This window comes from Callospermophilus lateralis, chromosome 18 (assembly GCF_048772815.1).
Source record: "Callospermophilus lateralis isolate mCalLat2 chromosome 18, mCalLat2.hap1, whole genome shotgun sequence".
Lineage (NCBI taxonomy): Eukaryota > Metazoa > Chordata > Mammalia > Rodentia > Sciuridae > Callospermophilus > Callospermophilus lateralis.
In genome coordinates, this window is record NC_135322.1 from 13809068 (window position 1) to 13828489 (window position 19422).

The 19422-nt window shown below is 47.5% G+C and overlaps 2 protein-coding genes across 2 annotated transcripts; both read right to left on the reverse strand.

Annotated features, from left to right (window-relative positions):
• Window positions 1-572: 572 nt before the first annotated feature.
• On the reverse strand, window positions 573-10961 carry Rab4b (RAB4B, member RAS oncogene family). Its single transcript, XM_076837830.1, has 8 exons — window positions 10821-10961; window positions 8887-8967; window positions 8539-8653; window positions 6694-6756; window positions 6443-6597; window positions 4676-4771; window positions 4457-4587; window positions 573-958 (listed from the first exon to the last, which is right to left on the reverse strand). The coding sequence occupies exons 1-7, from the start codon at window positions 10834-10836 to the stop codon at window positions 4472-4474; spliced, it is 642 nt and encodes a 213-aa protein (XP_076693945.1). The 5' UTR covers window positions 10837-10961; the 3' UTR covers window positions 573-958; window positions 4457-4471.
• An 829-nt stretch (window positions 10962-11790) lies between these two features.
• Window positions 11791-13050, reverse strand: Mia (MIA SH3 domain containing). Its single transcript, XM_076837520.1, has 4 exons — window positions 12922-13050; window positions 12692-12825; window positions 12135-12245; window positions 11791-11814 (listed from the first exon to the last, which is right to left on the reverse strand). Exons 1-4 carry the CDS (start codon window positions 13046-13048, stop codon window positions 11791-11793), a joined length of 396 nt encoding a protein of 131 aa, XP_076693635.1. The 5' UTR covers window positions 13049-13050.
• Between the last annotated feature and the right edge of the window lie 6372 nt (window positions 13051-19422).

Genomic DNA, 19422 nt, shown 5'->3' on the forward strand with positions numbered 1-19422 from the left:
GCAAGGAACAAAACAGTGGAGTCACTGCCTCCAACTTTCAGGCCTCAGGCATGCATATATAAAACCAGGCGTGCTGCGCGCGCGCGCGCGCACACACACACACACACACACACACACATATATATATATTATATATATATAATGCATATATAAAACATGCATATATATATATATATATATATACACACACATGCATATATAAAACCAGGTGCACTCATAGGCCCCAAATCCCCTACCTTGGCCTTGGTTTCTCATACCAACTTCACCTATATAATCACCAAAGATACAGAATACTCACAAACAACAGTGTCACACATTCCAAAGATGCTGTCCTCCACACAGGACTCACTCACACATCACAATCACAGCAACATTAGTGTTACACACGTGATACTCAAGCACTATCACAAAGTATGCCATGACAAACTCCCTCCACCATGAACATCTAAGCCATGGTACAAGCAGTGTATCCCACACCATGTCCAACCCAGAGACATGGCTCCCAAAATCACAACCCAAAATTCTTCCAACAAGACCTCTTCCCAACATCCCAAAATGACAGAGGCCAAGACACAGGTGTAAACAATGCTTTATGGGGGTAGGATGGGGATGAGACAGGCCTCCAGGTAATAAATAACACGTACTCGCAACAGCAGGGCCAGGCAGGAAGTTGGGGCCAAATGGCCCTGGTCTCAGGCTTTGGGAGCTCTTGGGGTATGGTTAGGGGTTGGGGGGTGGGGGGCAGAGGTTAGCCAAGACAGAGGAAGCAGCAGCAGGTATGGGTTCCCCCTTCCCCCGTGGCTCAGTCTTGCCCCAAAGCCAGGCCCCACCAGGCCAGGGAAGGAGGACAGGTGGCGGGGCAGCTTCTCCAGGGCTGGGGCAGTTGGGGCACGGCCTCCTGGGGCCTGGGTCTAGGCCCCAGCCGGAAGGGCAGGGCTGGTCCTGGAGAACAGGTGAGCTGTAAGAGAAGGGTGTGATGATCTAGAGAGGTCCTGGGTCTGTCTAGCTTGTGTCTCTCTCATTCCTGGATATCTTCCTGACTTCCCACCTGTATCTGGTGGCCCATACCACTCCCCCACCAAGGATGTCTTTCTCCTCTGCAGGTCATTCTGAGCTCTCTCTCCGAAGACACCTGTATCTCCTTGTTTGCTTTCATCAGAAAGCTGTAATGGGACATTTCAGTGTCTAAATATCATGTCTCCATTTCTGTATTTGTATCCCCTTAACATCCCTGATCATCCTGGCTTTAGGCCTCATTCTAATGTTTCCAAAACTAAGAGGCATACTAGATTAGTGGGTTTTGCTTTGGCTGTTCATAATATTACCTAGCAGCTTCTAGAAATTCTGAAATTACTTCAGAATCTCTGGGGTAGGGCCTGGGAATCGGTATCTTTTAAAGCTCTCCAGATGATTCCAATATCAGCACTGCATGTAAGGGGGAATTAATTTGGTAGGCCTTTACTATTTTTTATTCAAATAGAAATAAAATAGAATAGAAAACATAGGAGTACATCATATGAAGTAAGAATACTGGTCAATAGGAACAGAAAGCAGATTGTGGTTGCCAGGGGCTAAAGGAATGGGGAATGACTGCTTAACGGGTGTGCAGTTTCCTTTCAGGATAATGAACATGTTCTGCAACTAGACAAGAGGAGGTGGTTGCTCAACCTAGTGAATGTACTGAATGCCAATGAACTGTACACTTTGAAATGCCTAAATTTATGTTATGTGGGTTTAACCTCAATTAAAAAAAAAATACTGATAGCAGGCAAACATGAGCTGGAGTTTTACATGTGGGTGTGACTATATTAGATCAACATATAAAATGGCTGCCAACAAAGTTTGTGAAAGTATTGCTTATTGCATCTGATCCACTGAGAGAAAATCCTGAAAGAAAATATGCTAAGCCCCAAGGTGAATAATATATTCCCAAACACCTCTGCACAGCCCAGACTCCTTAAGAAGGATAAGAAGAAAAATAAGGAACAGCCCTATGATAAATAGTCTTTTTTTTTTTTTTTTTTTTGAGATAGGGTGTTACTATGTTACTAATTGCCCAGACTGCTCTCAAACTCCTGGACTAAGTTTACAGATAAGGAAACTGAGGCCCAGGCACAGCAGGTAAAGGCCCGGAAGGATAAGATAGCAATGTCCAAAGATCTCATCCTTGTCTCTCCTCTCTGTCTCTCCCTCCCCCACCCTCACTCAAATTCCATATTCATTCCATCAGGAAAGAAAGTGGTTCTACCTTCAAAGTGGGTTCAAAGGGCTACAAATGGGGCTTAGTGCTAGAGCACTTACCTAGCATGTGTGAGGCCCTGACACCATCCACATACCACAAAAATAAAAACAAAAAGCAGATCCAAAGTCTAACATTTCCCCCAGCCACCCTGGAGATGGAAGGGGGCTGGGCATGAAGTACAAAGGGGAGAATTGGCAAGACACACACATACCCACAGAGATGGGGACAGGACCAAACTCTGCAGGGTACTGCAAGCCTGTCAAGGAGTTTGGATCAAGCATAGAAAATGAAACAAGGCTTTCTAAGAGGGGAGGTGCTCACCAGGGCAAAGAGGGAAGGAGTGGTGTTCCAGGCAAAGGGCACAGCATGAAAAAAAGAGTCAGAGAAACAAAATGAACTTCAGTGTGGCTGAAGCAGCTAAGGGGTGGGGAGAGGAACACGGTGAGGCTGGGGAGGCTGGCAGGAGCCATTCCTGCACAGGGTCAAATGCCAGGCTGAGCAGCTTCAGGTGTGTCCAATGGACCCTGGGAGACATGGGTAGTTTTAAACAGGGAGGAACAGAAAACAAATTGTGTTTCAGAAAGACCCAATGGCTGCGTCAAGAGGTGACAAGCTGGACTTGGCGGTCTGTGCCTGTAATCTCAATGACTGTAATCCCAGTGATTCAGGAGGCTGAGGAAGGAGGATCATGAATTTAAGTCCAGCCTGGGGCACTCAGCAAGACTCTGGCTCAAAGTAAAATAAAGAGTTGGGGATACAGGGATACAGCTCAGTGGTAGAACGCTTGCCTACTATGCACAAGGTGCTGGGCTCAATCTCGTAACAAAAAAGAGAAAGAGAAAAAGAGGTGGGGTGGAGACAAGACTGGAGACAGACTAGCAAGGAAAAAGAACCTATCTACTTCTCAACAACCTGTCCACCATCCACTCTCACCTCAGATTAGCAGCAGCCCAGCCCCCTCAATGATGTCTGTGCCCTTCCCTATCTGCAGCCAGGGTGACCCTGTGAATCTATGAATCGGCTCCAGTCCCTGCTCTGCTCGGAAGCTTCCTGTGGCTCCCATCCCACCCCCAGTATGAGTTAGACTCCTCCCCAGGGCCACAGGCACCAACTGGTCAGCTCCCCTCTCATCTCTGGCTGTACCCACAATATACACACACTCTCCATTCCAGCCACACTGGCTTCCTTGGTCTTCCTCACCCATGCCAGGGCTTTTGCATTTGCTGTTCTCTCTGCTGAGAACACTCTTGGTTCAGATGCCCACAGGACCCTCTCCCTCCATCCTTCCGGTTTTGGCTCCAATGTCACCTTCTTGGTAAGGTGTTCCTCATTGTTGTTTAGAAGTGTATTCACTCTGCCCACTTTACCCAACTCACTGTTCCTCCATAGCTCTTATGGCCCTATTATATAATTTACTTAATGTTATGATTTGGATGTAAGGTATCCCCAAAAAGCTCATGGATGAGACAACGCAAGAAGGTTTAGAGGAGAAATGCTGGGTTATGAGAGCCTTAACCTAATAAGTGAATTAATCCTAATGGTTTTAAATAAGTGGTAACTGAAGACAGGGAGGTTGTGGCTGGAGGAGGTGGGTCACTGGGAGCATGCCTTTGGGATATATAGTTATATCTGGCAAGTGGAGTCTATCTCTCTGCTGATGCCTGATCATCAGTGAGCTGCTTCCCTCCATCACACTCTTCCGCCATGATGTTCAGCCTCATCTTGAGCCCTAAGGAATGGAGCCTGCTGTCTATCAATTGAGACCTCTGAAACTGTGAGCTCCCAAATAAACTTTTCCTCTTGTATGATTGTTCTAGTCAGGTCTTTTAGTCACAACAGTGAAAAAGCTGAATAAAACATTTATATATCTTGTTTCTTGTTCATCTCCTCCCAAGAGAATGAGGGCTCCATGAGGCCGGGGATTTTTGTCTGTTTTTACCCACTGCTGTCTCTCCAGAGTCCTATATAGGACCCAAAATACAGTATGTGCTCAATACATAGGTGAGAACAATGAACAGGAGGGTCAGGTCCAGGGTTGAGGGCTGGCAGAGGGCTGGGGTTGGAGAAGACAGGTGGGTTTCTTGAAGCCGAGAAGATGGTTCCTTTAGCTCCTGTGCTTTTGCATCTTTCTGTTCCTCTTGTTACATTTTCCGTCTGCTCTACACCCCTCTTCCCAGGAGACCACCCCTGCCTCCCCAAGACCCAGTGTCGCACCTGGCTCTGCACGTCTCAGCAGCCACAGGGCTGAGGGGCCACGGCCTGGGCACTCCGAGGCTGCCGCAGCTGGCGGAGAGAAGCATCACCATACTGAATGCCTGAGCCCATCCTCTCGGGGTCTAGCTCACCTGTGGACAGGGGGAGAAGTCAGGACTGGTCCCTTGGGGACCTTTGAGCCCTGCTTCCCACTCCCACTCGGGTCAGTCCAGGCCGCACCTGAGTCGATCTTGTTGAGGATGGTGCGGGCACACTTCAGGAAGGCCTCCTCCACGTTCTCGCCTGTGAGAGCGCTGGTCTCCAGGAACATTAGCTCTGAGGGGCAGGGCCTCTGTCAGTCCCCATCCTCCATTCAGCCACCGACTACCTCTCAGTCCATTCTTTTTTTTTTTTTTTTTTTTGGTCAGGGGGCACCAGGGATTGAACTCAGGGGCACTCAACCACTGAGCCACATCCCCAGCCCTATTTTGTACTTTATTTAGAGACAGGGTCTCACTGAGTTGCTTAGTGCCTCACAGTTGCTGAGGCTGCCTTGAACTCACGATCCTCCTGCCTCGTCCATCCCAAGCCGTTGGGATGACAGGTATGCATCACAGCATCTGGCTCATCTGTTCTTCAAATGTCCCACCCACCCTTACTCTCATCTCAGGCCTCTGCACATGGCGTCCCCTTGCAGAGAACACAGCCTCCTCCCCATGTACCCTTCTAGCTCCTCTTTACAGAATCAGCTCACAATGCTCCTTCCCAGAAAACCTTCCTGACCTCCGCACCTGGGTCAGGTGCCTCTCTTGGGCTCCTACAGGCTCTTATGCCTCCTCTACCCGGGCTCCGACCTCTCTGGAATGTCATTGTCTACAAATGGGTCTGTCCCCTAACCATCACAGACTGCAACGTGAGCACCATGAAGGCCAGACCTAAGGTTGACTTCCTGTGTCCTCAGCACCATCCAGCCCAGCCTGGGCCCACTAGGAGTCTATTACCTACATCATAAGACCTCACAGTGGGGAAGTTACAGCCAGGATGCAAACAGTATCTATCTCTGATGGCAAAATCTCTTCTAAATCTGGAGGTCACAAAATAGGGGAACATGGGCAGATCCCAGGCCAGCAGATATGTTTGATCTGGCCAGAAAAATGAATTTATACTTGCAAATCTTTTTTTTTTTTTGTTACTAGGGATTGAACCCAGAGGCACTTTAGCACACAGCTACATGTCTTTCTATTTAGAGACAGTATCTCACTAAGTTTCTGAGGCTGGCCTTGATCCTCCTGCCTTAGCCACCCCCCAACAAAGCGCTGGGATTATAGTGATGCGCCATCACACCCAGTGATCCGTGCAAACCTTCTGATTGGGCCTGTCAGTCCCCTCCATTCCCCTCAGCACCAGTGCCTCTTCCCCTGGGGTTCATCCCAGCCCATCTCCCTTATTTACAAAATGCATCTGTCCATAGGCCACATAGGTTTCAATCTCTATCTTATTTTTATTCTATTTACTTATTTATTTAGTGTTACTAGCGATTAAATCCAAGATTGCTCTACCACGGAGTACCTGTCTTTTTTATTTCGAGACAGGGTCTCACTAACTTGCCCAGGCTGGCCTTGAACTTGTGACTCTCCTGCCTCAGACTCCCAAGTCACTGGTGCAATCTCTACCTTAAACCAGTAAGTACCATGAGCTGCCTCCCACGTGGTGGAAACTTCCCAGCAGCCATCGTTCATCTAGCACCCACTCTGCCAGAGTATACTGAGGGCCTTCCACAGTGGGTGGCTTCCTTACCCAGCACACATGAGACAGAAACATTTTAACTGCACTTTACAGCTGAGGAAGTTGAGGACCAGAGTGATCACACAGCCCAACACTCACATTTGAACCCAGACCTCTGAACCTTCACCTATAGGGCACAGCCATTGACAGCTAGGAGACACACGGGCCACAGTGACCAGTCCCGTCCCTCCTCCCCCACCCAGTCCACAGCAGAGCCCTCACCATTCTCCTGGGCAAAGCGGGAAGCCTCCAGGAAAGTGACCTCACGCTCAGGGTCCAGGTCCTTCTTGTTGCCACAGAGGATGACCACAATGTTGGGGCTGGCCAGTGTGCGGGCATCAGTCAGCCAGGCAGCCAGTGAATTGTATGTCTCCCGGCTATGGAGAAGAGACAGAGAAGGAAGGTGGCACAGGAGAGAGGCCACCCATGTCCCACCCCAACCACACTGCTCATGCTGAGTAGCCCACACCCACCTTGTGATGTCATACACCAGCAGGGCTCCAGCCGCCCCTCGGTAATAACTCCGTGTCACCGACCTGTGGGGCCAGGGGGACCCAGTCATCCCCAAGGCTGGGGTGTGCCCCAAGACTGCCCCCCTTTGCACAGAGAGACTGATGATTCGGAGGACCCTCTCACTGCTGGCCCAGCCCCCAAACCTAGCTTTGGTGGAGATAATTTCTCTACCTGGAAGTCTGTCTGCCTGTCTCTCTCTCTTTCAACTTCTCTCTCACTTAGCTCTTTGCCTACCTACTTCTGTGGGTCTCTCCCTGTCTCTGTGTCCCTGTCTTTCTGAACCTGTGCATTGGTCTGTTTCTTTTTCTGCATATGGTTTACGTGTGTAGTGTCTAGCGTTTCTCCTTGCAGTGCTGGGGATGTGGCTCAGGGCCTCACTAGGCAAACACTCTGCTGCAGAGCTTCACTCCAGCTATATGCCTTTAACTCTGTTTCCTCCTGTCTCTTGCTAACTCTGGCTCTCATATTTATTTTTGCCTTCGCCCTCATTCATTCAGCATTTTCTGAGTATCTCCCCTCTACCCAGCCCTGTTAGAGTCTGTAAACAAGTCTGGATGGCGCCTGGCAAAATGCCAGAGGGAGTGGTTTGTGAAGTAACAAAAGCGAGCCATTAAGTGTGGAGATTCCTTATTGGTTGACTGCTGTATCTATTTTATGCTAATTAGATAAGCTGTGTAAAATGTTTAAATACCGCTCTTATTCTACAATAAACGGCTTCCATTCCTGCTGCATCAATCTACACAAGTAGTTCATCACCCCCCGGATATTCTGCTGCAGCCGGACTGCGGCACAGCCCTACCCAATGCGATGCAATATCTACTTGTCCCTCTTCTGCTATGTCTGATGGAGACCTCCTTCCCAGCATGGCCAACTCTTTTCTTTTTTTTTTTTTAATTAGTTATTGATGGACCTTTATTTATTTATTTAATTGCTTATATGTGGTGCTGAGAATCAAACCCAGTGCCTCACACGTGCTAGGGAAGCGCTCTACCACTGAGCCACATCCCCAGCCATGGCCAACTTTATTTCCCTGTCTCATCAATCTAGATCCCTCTGCAACTCAGGCAATCATTCCACAACATTTATTGAGCACTTACTGTAAGTCCAACCCATATCACACACCTGTTTCTCCTTCCCCATCTCTGTCTCTGGGCTCTCCGCAGCTCATGCGGTCTGTCAACACTCAGCACCTATTAAGTGTTGCCGAGACAGCATGTTCTCCATGGACTGAACTCCTTGTTTCTCTCTCTGCCCTGTCTGTTTCTCAGACTCTCAGAATTTCTATGTCTATCAACTTTTCTGCAGATGTTTTTCTGAAGACCTACTATGTGCTGAGCCTTACACATCTATCTCCCTCTCCCTTAGACGTCCATTTCTCCATCTTCCTGGCTACAACTGTCCACCCTCCCTGTCCTTCTCCCACTCTGACCTGTTTCTCTTTGCATCTCCTTACCTGCTTTATCATTCTTTTCATCTTCATATTTCTCAGTCTCCCTTTCTCTGCCTTTCTTTTCTGAGTGTGTGTCTCTCTTTCATGCTTCTGCTTCTATTTCTGCTTTAGGGTCTCTCAAACTCTACTCCTCAACCTCAAGTCTTCCTTTCTTTTTTTCCCCTTCCATTCTCTTCCTTTCCCATTCCTTCCCTTTCTTGTGGTGCTGTGGATGGAACCCAGGACCTTATGCAAGCTCTCTCCTCTGCCTTGCCTTCTCAGCGTCTTTTTACTCCTATTACTGTGTCTTGGAGTACACATACCTCTCTCTCCCCCTCCTCCCCTCCCTCCCTCCTTGGAAGCCCGGCCCACCTACCGAAACCGCTCCTGGCCAGCAGTGTCCCAAATCTGTAGCTTCACAGTCTTCCCACCCACGTTGACCACCCGGGATCCAAACTCCACACCGATTGTGTGGTTGGAGTCCTGTTTGACTGGGAGTGGGAAGGAGAGAGGAGGCATGCAGAGGCTCAGAGGATCCCCCATCCTCCAAGGCCTCTTGTCTCTACAAACCCATTCTCATTGCTGGGGTGACTGTGAACCTAGCAAACAGCACACCACGGCAAGGCCCAGCAATGGAGTTGGATCTATGGCTGGTCATGCCCAACCCATCAGCTGCCCACCTACCCACAGCTCAGTGCTGCTGAGACCACTGCCAGAAACTCACACTTATTCTCAATGAACTGATGAAGGAGACATGATTTGCCGGTTCCTGCACTGCCAATCACCAGGAATTTGAAGAGGAAGTCTGAGCAGATGGAGTCAAAATCAAGGATACCCACAGGAAGAGAAAGATAAAGAAAAAAAGGGAGAAATTGAGAAGAGTTAGAAAGAAACAGACACAGAAACAGAAGCATAGACAATAATTATAACAGATCACCTGTTTTTTTCTTTTGGGGTGCTTTCTGTGAGGTGGGGATGGTACCCAGGGCCTTGCACATGCTAAGCAAGTGCTCTACCACTGACCCACACCCCCAGTCCAAGAAGATTATCTTTTGTTGTTGTTGTTGTTACTGGGGATTAAACCCCGGGATTTTACCATTGAGCCACATCTCCAACCCTTCATACATATACATATACATATATATATAAGTTATAATTGGTCACAATACATTTATTTATTTTATATTTATGGGGTTCTGAGGATTGAACACAGTGCCTTGCACATGCTAGGTAAGTGCTCTACCACTGAGCCACAACCCCAGCCTCCCTTTTTATTTATTTATTTATTTATTTTTTGAGACAGGTTCTCACTAATTTAATCAGGTTCTTACTAAATTGCTGAGGTTGGCCTCGAATTTGCAATCCTCCTGCCTTAGCCTCCCAAGTTGCTAGGACTGCATCCCATGCCTGGCCCAAGATTATTCTTTATAGAGTTTACCATAGACACAGTTCTAAAGATTTTTAGATTACCAGCTCACTTAATCTTTGAGAAAACTCTAGGCGAGAGGTATACTAATAATTATCCATGTTTTTCAGATGTGGTAACTGAGTCCAAAGAGGTTACCTGACTTGCCCAAGATCACACATCTAAGAAAGAACTGAGACTGAAACCCTGGGCCAAAGGTCTCTGGAGTCTAAGATATTTGCTATTACATTGTTAATTCCTCTTGAAATTCATCTAATCAAAGGAAATCTAGCCTCGGTCCCTCTTTTTTGGTTGGCACTCAGAATTAAACCCAATAGCACTTTACCTCTGAGTTATATCTCCAGCCTTTTTTTTTTTTTTTTTTTTTTTTGAGACATGGTCTTGCTAAGTTGCTGAGGCTGGCCTCCAATTTGTGATTCTCCTGCCTCATCTTCATGATTTCCTGGATCTACAGGTATAGGCCATGTGTGTTTCTCTTGACTTCTCCTCCTACCCTCTCAACTCATGTCTCTGGCCTTCAGTCTATTCCCTCAAAATGACAAGCTGGTTCCCACTTCTGAATTTTTGCATTTGATAACTCTGCTTTTGTGGATGTTCTAACTATGCAGCTCTCTCTGAATCCTAACCCAAAGCTTTCTATAGCCCCTTTTCCCTCAACCACCTGGTATTGTACACTCATACTGATTTTTCAATTCCCAACCTCTTTTTCCCATTCTCTCCCAGATTCTTGGCCCCTAATCTCAAGCTTAAGCCCCATCCTTTGCCATTACATTCCAACCTTAACTTAGGGATAACGCATCCCAATCCATTCCGGCCCTCTCAAACCAGTTCAGCCTCACAGCTCAGAGCATCTTGCTCTTCAGTGTTCCCTCTAGCCAGTAGAGCACGACCCCTGCCAGTCACGGTTAGCCCCGCCCCACTCACTCAGGCTCCGCCCCAATACATGAAGGCCCACCTCTTCCCTCAAGGCCAACCCAGAACCCATTCGAGAGAGACCCGCTCTCTCGAATCCCGTCCCGTATCTATTTAACGCACGCACCAGACCCTCAGGCCCCACCCAAATCGATTAAGCTCAGCCCTAGACCCACGAAACCCCTCCCAGCATCCACTTAGGCCCTGCCCCCATAGAGGTAGACCCCGCCCCCAGGTACATAAGGCCCCGCCCCATTCCCACAGGCCGCATCCTCTTTGGGCCCAGACCCCAGACCCCAGCTTCGGCCCACCACCCTCACCGTAGGTCTCGGCCATGACTTGGTCGCGGCCGCTGAGGGCCGCAATATGGCGCCGCGGCCGCGCCTGCTCCTCGGCTGGCAGCCGCTCCACTCCGGCTGCAGCCCCGGCTCCTTCCTACTCCCGGACCCGGCGCCGCCACTTCCGCCTCCACCCCCCCACCCGCCCGCTCCGGCGCGACCCGCTAGAGCTGCGGGATACCAGGCCACGCTTTCCAAAAGGAGAGATTGGCGGACTCGGCAGGCAGAGGGCGGGACAAAGGGTGCGGATTGGTGGCCTGAGAGGGGCTGAGCCGAAGGGGGCGGGAGCAAGGCGAGCAATTGGCAGAGCAAGTGGGAAGGGGCGGTTCTGAGCTGCATCGCCCGGCGGAGGAACGGATTTGGTCAGGAGTCCGAGGGCAGAGTAGAGACTCCGGATTGGACAGGAGCAGACTTGGGGAGGAGATATGGATGCAAACAAGGGACAAGGGCAGGACTGGAGCAATCTTGAGCTGGTGGGTGAATTTCTAACCCCAAAAGCAGGAAAAAGGAAAACTGGGAGGACACGCGCAGATTACTTCCCACCCGGTTTTGCAGATGCTCTCCAAGAAAACACCTGCTTTGCGATTTATGTTCTCAGGTCCGATTGGCGCATTCCCAATAGTTCAACTCCCTCTCATTGGTCAGGAGAGGACACAGTCCCTCAGTTGGGTGTTTGACTCCGTCTTCTCTCTTGCTTGTGTACAAGATCTAATCTTAGGAGCCCGCCTAGGGTACAAGCTTGGAGCCAAAGGCTTTCATCAAACTCTGCCTAGCAACCATTGACGATGCCACATTCAGGGAGTTGATTGGCTAGATTCAGAAACCTGCAAAGCATTTCCTTTGCACAGCCCCACTCCACCCCCCAAAACCACAGAGACCGGCAGTTTGCACTAACTAATGTATTTGCATACGGCCAGGAGGGAAAAACAGCAGGAACCGTGGTAGGTTGAGCTCAGTGACAGTAGAAATCCCATTTCTGAAAAAGAGAAAGGGAAAACAGTGAAGAGAAAACCAGCATCAGATCTAGTGGTTTAGGCAAAAGCTGCAGCCTAGGGGCCAGGTTTGGCCACACAGGAGCTATGCAAATTAGCCTAGAGCCCTATATCTTTGCACCTTTCAAGTAGATCCTGGTGTAGAAATCACTCCCTGTTACGGGTGAGAAATTGGAGGCAAGAAAAGAATTTGTCCCAGCACACACAGCAAGGCTACCAGAGAGCATAGGCGTTATATTTGCCCACCATCACAACCCAAGGATTCTCCTCCTCCAGGAAACTTGCCACCCCTCAGGACACTCACATCTGTCTTCACATCAATTTTGCCAGGTTTCAGAGTCTGGTCCTCCCGAACAATGCTACTGGGGAAATAGCCTAGGCGAGCAGCCAGGTCTCCATAGTAATCACCCTGAACCTGGGAAAGAGTTAAAAGCTGGGTCTGAGAGAACCGTCATTCCTGCTGGAAGCTTCTGCACTGCCTCCTATGGGATCCCCACATACCTGGCTCTAACCCTGTCATTTGGATCTGTTTAAATGTCATCTACTCATACCCCTCCCAGAGCATGTGATTTAAAGTAGCCACCCATTCATTCAATATAAATGTTCATAGAAGCACGTATTTGCTGACATTTTTGATGGCTTATTGCTCATCCCCCTTCATTAAAGGAATCGCTTATAGTATTTTAGGTGTCTAGAAAAGCAGGTGTGCTTTCTAAACAAAGTAAAAATAAACTAAGTCACAAAACGTACCCTTCCCCAAGTATCTGGATATCAGTTTACCCCAAATTTGCTCTTTAGGTGAAGTGGGTCAACTCCCACCTAACCCCATAGTCCTCCCTCTTCCATTCTCCCAAGACTCACACTGCCTCCCCAGAAAAGTCGCCCTCGGCCCTTCAGCTTTGAGAAGACATAGACAATTTGACCCCTGTGTATGGTCAAGAAACGGCAGTCAGGAGCCACGTAGTCCTGAAGGGCCACAGCCATGGATATGGGGTCTGGAGAAGAAATAAAAGGGAATAACAGCACTCCATCCACAGACCTGCAACCCAAGTCCCCAGTCCCCAGCCCCCCCCCCCCCTTCCCGCTCTTACGGCTGCATTCCTCATCAGCACACAGCTTCCGATCAGCCAGTTTGGGCATGGAATGGCCTGCGACAGTAGACCCTGGAAAGGCAGTCAGCAAGAGGATGACACCAAGGAGCACTGGGGACCACGCCATCATGGACTATGGAACAACAGTGACCAGGTGGGGGATGGGGTCTCCAATTTCTTCCTGCCTTCCCTCTCCCCAGAAACAAGGAAACCTGTGTTCTCAGTCTTGTCCCCGCCCAAAACCAGTCCCAAATTTTACCCACACCACCTAGAGGCTGCTATCCAGCCAGAACCATTTCAAGGACAGGGTGAGGGCTGTAGGCCCCAGGAAATGCCCAGATAGGCCCCAAGTAACCCAAGCCACCCCCCAGCAGAGGCCCAGACATGCAGGTATGAGATATTTGAATCCCTGGAGTCAGCTCAGGTAACTGGACGCCTTTACTCTCCCTCCAGGTACAGAACCAGAGGAGCTAATGTGGAAAACCACCTTGGAATTTCCTGTGCTGAGGGGCAGAACAAGGCAACCTTTTGTTACCAGGACAGGCCCACCTCTCAGATGACCCAGTGAATACTTTATGTTGGGCCTCAGGCTAGGTAATGTCCCACCATGTTCACTATTCATCCTCAACTGCCACTTCCTGACTGGATGACCTGGGCTAAGCTATAGAAATAGAGCCTCACCTTGCTCATACATAAAATGGGGATAGGAATAAAAGCAAAAGTTACAGAGCATTCATAAAGTACATTTATTATTTTGTTAACTCAAACAGATATTCTGCATCACCTCAGAAAGGACTGTGATAACCCCATCTGCATGGAAATGGAAGTGCAGAAAGTTAAGAAACTTGGCCCCTGAACGATGGCACACATCTGTAATTCCTATTAACTCACTGAAGCAAGAGGATTCAAGTTCAAGGTCAGCCTAGACAACTTAGTGAGGACCTTGTCTCAAAAAAACAAAAAGGGCTGGAGATGTGGCTCAGTGCTTAAGCACCCTGGATTCAATCCCTAGTGCCAAAAAAGAGACTTGTCTAAGCCAACACAGCCTTAGCCTTGACTGGAGGAGTCAAGATTTGCCTGCAGGCCCACAGGTATCTCTGTTCTCCGACCTCCTAGGGCTCTTGTGAGGGTTAAACACTCTCATCCAAATTCAAAATGGATCTTGGGGAACCCAAGAATGTTGAGTGACCTGATAAAGATGCAGTCAACAAAATCCAGACCATCAAATCTTTTTCATTTTTGTTTTTATTTTCTTATTGCTTCTTCTTAGTTATGACAGAAGAATCAATTTTGATAAAATTATACAAGCATAGGATCAGACCATCATATCTTAACAAGGAATAAACTAACAAAGAAAGTAGGGGGGACAGAATGTACCTGAGGAGTGGCCTAGAACTTTTTAATTTTATTTTTATTGTACTGGGGATTGAACCCGGGGTTACTGAGTTACATCCCCAGTCCTCTTTTCATTTTGAGTTTCAAATTGGTGAGGCTAGCCTTGAATTTGCCTCAGACTCCCAAACTGGGATTACAGATGTGGCCACCACACCCTGTTCTCTGTGTGGCCTACATTTAAAAAGATTTAAGAAGCATATCAACCAGTTACCATATGTAAACTTCTTCTGAATTCTGACTCTAAGTGTATACAGAAGTATGTATACAAATTTTGAAAATCTGAATACTAATCAGGTATTGAGTGCGGTTTAAAAACTTATTTAGGCATGATCATGGCGTTGTATTTGGTCTGTATATTTTAGAAAATGCTTAAATACAAAGCTGATACTGGGCAAATAGACTATTTGGGATTTGCTTCAAAATAATTTGAGAAATAGAGTAGAATCTAGCTTGAAAAAAATAAGCAAATCTGAAGGAAATATGGGAGTTCACTATACTATTTATATGTCTTCTTTTACCAGGTATACGAGATAGTGTACTAAGTATATTTAAAGGGGTTCAGAGTATAGCTCAGTGGTACAGAGCATGCTCAGCATATACCAGTTTGTGGGACTCAATACCTAGCACCACTCCCCCCACCAAAAAAATGGTATTTAGAACACACTCCACCTGTAATCCTAGAGAATGAAACAGAAGAATCACAAGTTCAAGGATCGCCTGGGGACTTAGTGAAAACCTATCTCAAAATAAAAAGGGTGGGGATGTAGCTCAGTGGTAGAGCATCCCTGGGCTCAATTCTCAGTACTGCTGAGGAAAGAGGGAGGAAGAGGAAAGGGGATGGGGGGAAGGAAAGAGAATATGCTCAATACTGTGGCCCCAGTATTACTGATGAAGTCACAAAGTTATAGAAATGACTTTATTTTCCAAAGCCCAATTTACTTACCCATTGCTGGATAATAATTACCCCAAAATGTAGTAGCTTAAAACCAACATTATGGCTATTTCTCTGGGTCAGAAGTCTAGACATGGCTTAGCTAGTTGCCTATGGGCCTACAAGGCTACAATCAATCTGTCAGCCAGGGGTGCAGGTCCATCGACAGCTGGACTGGGGAGGATCTGACTCCAAGCTCTCAGACAATGGTTGGAAGGATTCAGTTCCTTGTGGAAACCAGACTGTGGGCCTCTGTCCTCACTAGCTGTTGGCTAGAGGCTTCCCTCAGCTTCTTGCCACATGTATCTCTTCAAAGACAGCTAGCAACAAAAAGTCAGTCTTTGTAATCTTATCATGGAAGTGGCATCCCATTATTTTTGCTGTAGTGTCCACTCCCCACCATCAACAGTTTTCTATTTCTGTGGTTTCAGTTACCAGCTTTCTGAAAATATTAAATAGAAAATTCCAGAAATAAACAATGACTTTAAATTATGCTATCCCGAGTATGATGAAATCTCACACCATCTACTCCCGCCTGCTCCGACAGGAATCATCCCTTTGTCCAGTGGACACACACTGTACATGCTCCTTGCCCATTAGTCACTTAAGTAGCTACATAGGTTGTCAGGTACCCACCCCCCATGCTTGTGTTCAAGTCACCCTTATTTTGTTTAATAGTAGCCCCAAAGCTTAAGAGTAATGATTCTGCTTACTATAGTGATACATGCGTACCCACATTTATAGCAGCATAATTCAGAATAGCCAAGTTATAGAACCAGCGTAGACGTGCCTCAACAGATGAATGAATAATGAATGTCTGATATATACACACAACGGCATTCTACTCAGCCATAAAGAACAAAATTACATCTTTTGCAGGAAAATGGATGAAACTGGAGATCATGCTAATGAAATGAGTCAAACTCAGAAAGTCAAGGGTCATATTTTTTCTTCTATGTGGAAACTAGAGAGAATAAAGAAAAAAGGGAACAAATAAGAGGAAGATCATTAGAGTACAGGATGGAGACTAGGGAAAAGGAGGGGAAAGAAAAGTACAGGAAAATACACCAAATTATGCGATGTGCATGTACAAATATATCATGATAAATCTCACTATTAGGTAGTTATGATGTAGCAATTAAAAAAGCAGCAATGATGCTGAGAGGCCATAAAGTGCTTTAAGTTAAAAAGTGATAATGAAGAAAGGAAATGAAATCAGGATGAGGTTGCTAAGATCCATGGTTAAGAATGACTCTTGTGTGAAATTGTAAAGGAAAAGGAAATTCATGTGAGTTTTGCTATCACACCTTAAACAGCAAGTTACAGCCTCAGTGCATGACAAATACTTACAGATGGAAAAAGCACTGCACAGTTTGGTACAGCTCCTGGCTTCAGGAATGTATAGGAGATCTTAGAATGCATTCTTCACAGAAAAATGCAGGGCTGCTATATTCACTTGAAGCAGGTCACTAGGTCCAGCTAATGCTCAAAAGGGGATTTCAGCTGGGTGCAGTAGCATATGCCTGTAATCCCAGCTGCTCAGGAGGCTGAGATAGGTGGATCCCAGTTCAAAGCCAGCCTCAGCAAAAGACAGGCACTAAGCAACTCAGGGAGACCCTGTCTCTAAAATACAAAATAGTTGGGCTGGGGATGTAGCTCAAGCGGTAGAGCGCTTGCCTGGCATGCGTGCGGCCCAGGTTCGATCCTCAGCACCACATACAAAGAGGTTGTGTCTACCGAAAAATAATAAAAATATTAAAAAATAATAATAATAAAATACAAAATAGGGCTAGGGATGTGGCTCAGTGCCCCCGAGTTCAATCCCCAGTATCCAGGCCCCAAAAGGGTGGGTGGGGGGAGTGGATTTCACAAAAGTGAGAATATCCATGACCCAGAGGCAGCCACGGCAAGCCCCACAGTCCATCCTATATCCTTCTCGCTCCAATTGTATCCACATAAACAGGGCCACCAAAGCACAGGTCTATGGAACACCACGCACACTGCATTCCCTGGAGGTCTTCCTTCTCCCTAGTCCCCAACACTCACTCCCACCACGGAACCATCACACTGCCTCCAGATATTCACATGGGAGGCTGTTCCTTGTCTTTTGGGGTTCAGACCCCAAATCGCCTCTCTGCAATGCTTCCCCCTCAGCTTTCTCTTCGGTCTTGCTGAGGAGAAATCAGGCTCTGGAGATGTCTCCAGCCAGAAACAAAATGAGGTGGAAGAGGATCTGACTCATGTCTCACCTGTAAACTTGTTTCCACTAGAGACCCACACGCAGAAGACCATTCTCCAGAGGATCCACACCACTCCCAGGGCCCTCAACTCTATACTGAGTGACCCAAACTTTTTTTTTGCTGGGCAGAGGCGGGATGTCGGAAGCCATTCTCACACGTGACTGGGTGACTCCCGGTTAGGGTCTGAGGCGCTCTGGCTGTGTCGGAGCTTTCCTGGCCCTCTCCTGTTGAGAGAACCTGTCCGTGTGGGGGTGTAACTGACCACTGACCCCGGAGGCCCAATCACTGACCCTGACCTTGGAGTGCGGCCCCCCTTCAACCTTCATTGGATGGAATTCTCCCCTGAATTTCTTGCTCCCCAATAAAAGGCTACTCCCTGGCGTGCTCGCTCTCTCTCTCTCCTGCTAGCCCTGAGTAATCCTTGCTGCCCTGCCGGGCGGTTAGAGAAGGAAACCAGAGAGGGGAGCCGTCTCGGACCTGGTCATAGAAAAAGGTAACTGAGTCTGTGTGTTTATTTCGATCTCACTAGCTAACTTTTATGCCAAGAACCTCATTAATGAAACCATTGCGCTGGCCGCATGGTAGAGCGGGACATAAAACAAGCTTGTGGTCAGGGAGGAGTCTGTCAAATGGCTTCAGCCATTTCTACAAACCCAGCACCCATCACCACAGGCCATGAGCCTAAGTCACTTCTACTCAGATACACCTTCTCAGAGGGCCTTTTCTTGACACCCACAACTGTTCCCAGTCCTGCTACCCCACCCCAGCACTTGTACTTCCGTTAGAATACTTGAAACTAGCTCATCTACTTATTTCATTACATTCTCTAACTCTAGAATCTAAAGTGTTTATTTAGTACCTAATAGGTACTACTAAGCAAAAATGCTGATTTGGGTGCTTGCTAAGTACCTGGTAGCATAAGTGTGTATGTGAATGTGTGGGTTTTGGGAGGAGAGTGAGTACTAACCTTATTGCAGTATTAACAGGATTCCTCTTCACATAGGAAGAAAATGAAGCTCAGGGGAGGGACATCAATTGCACATGGGGTAACAGGGACTTCCCAGAGTGGAAACCAGGCCTGGTTGGCCACAAAAGCCACGCATCATAGCCACTAGGCTCTGGTGCCCAAAGTGGTAGGTGAGATGTCTCCTCTGACCTGCTGCAGTAACACTGCATCATTTAACAAAGATGGCAATCCCTCTCTTCTTCCTCTTCAGACCACACAGGAAAAATTCTGCATTTAACGATGCACAACTTCAATTTTTTTTTTGTTTTTTAAAGTGTTGGGGAGCCTCACGATTGTCAGGCAAATGCTCTACCACTGAGCCATATCCTAGTCCTTTTTATTTAATGACAGGGTCTTGCTACGTTGCCCCGGCCAGCCTTCAACCTGGGATCTTCCTGCCTCAGTCTCCAAAGTAGGATTACAGGCGTGCACCTCTGCACCCACTTACTTTGTCTCTTCTAACAGACTTTTTTTGGAGCACTCTACAACTGAGCTACATCCCCAGCCCTTTTTTATTTTTGAGACAAAGTCTTGCATCTAAGATGCCCAGGCTGGCCTTGATCTTGCAATCTTCCTGCCTGTGAAGGCAGGAAAACATTCCTCTTTAATGGAGAGAGCAAAGCAGGAGCAGAATTAGGCTTAAAGCCTAAACGGGAGATGACATCCAGATAAAATGGTGTGTCGCTGGAGATGCATCCTTGTGCAATACACAACCTGCCAGTACATGGCAGTTCTCCATTTCTACTTCTTGCCCCGAACTCTGACTTGAGACAACAGAAAATTGCCAAAGCAGTACTGGATAACATTATTATACTATTGTGTTTCCCCAAGTTTGCAAACCCCCAAATGCCAAGAGGTCCAAAAGCCCATGATGTGCTGATGTGGAGAGAAGGGAACCATGGTAAGCAAGAAAATAAAGAGACAAACGG

Excerpts from the sequence above, each read along its gene's own strand:
- Rab4b (XM_076837830.1), bottom strand. Across the intron at positions 8,654-8,886 it reads TCAGTTCATTGAGAATAAGT|TCAAACAGGACTCCAACCAC; the intron begins GTGAGTTTCTGG and ends TCCCACTCCCAG. Across the intron at positions 4,588-4,675 it reads CCTCAACAAGATCGACTCAG|GTGAGCTAGACCCCGAGAGG; the intron begins GTGCGGCCTGGA and ends CCCTGTCCACAG.
- Mia (XM_076837520.1), bottom strand. The coding sequence starts at position 13,048 with ATGGCGTGGTCCCCAGTGCTCCTTGGTGTCATCCTCTTGCTGACTGCC. Across the intron at positions 12,246-12,691 it reads GACTTTTCTGGGGAGGCAGT|GTTCAGGGTGATTACTATGG; the intron begins GTGAGTCTTGGG and ends ACTCTTTCCCAG. Across the intron at positions 11,815-12,134 it reads AAATTGATGTGAAGACAGAT|AAATGGGATTTCTACTGTCA; the intron begins GTGAGTGTCCTG and ends TCTCTTTTTCAG.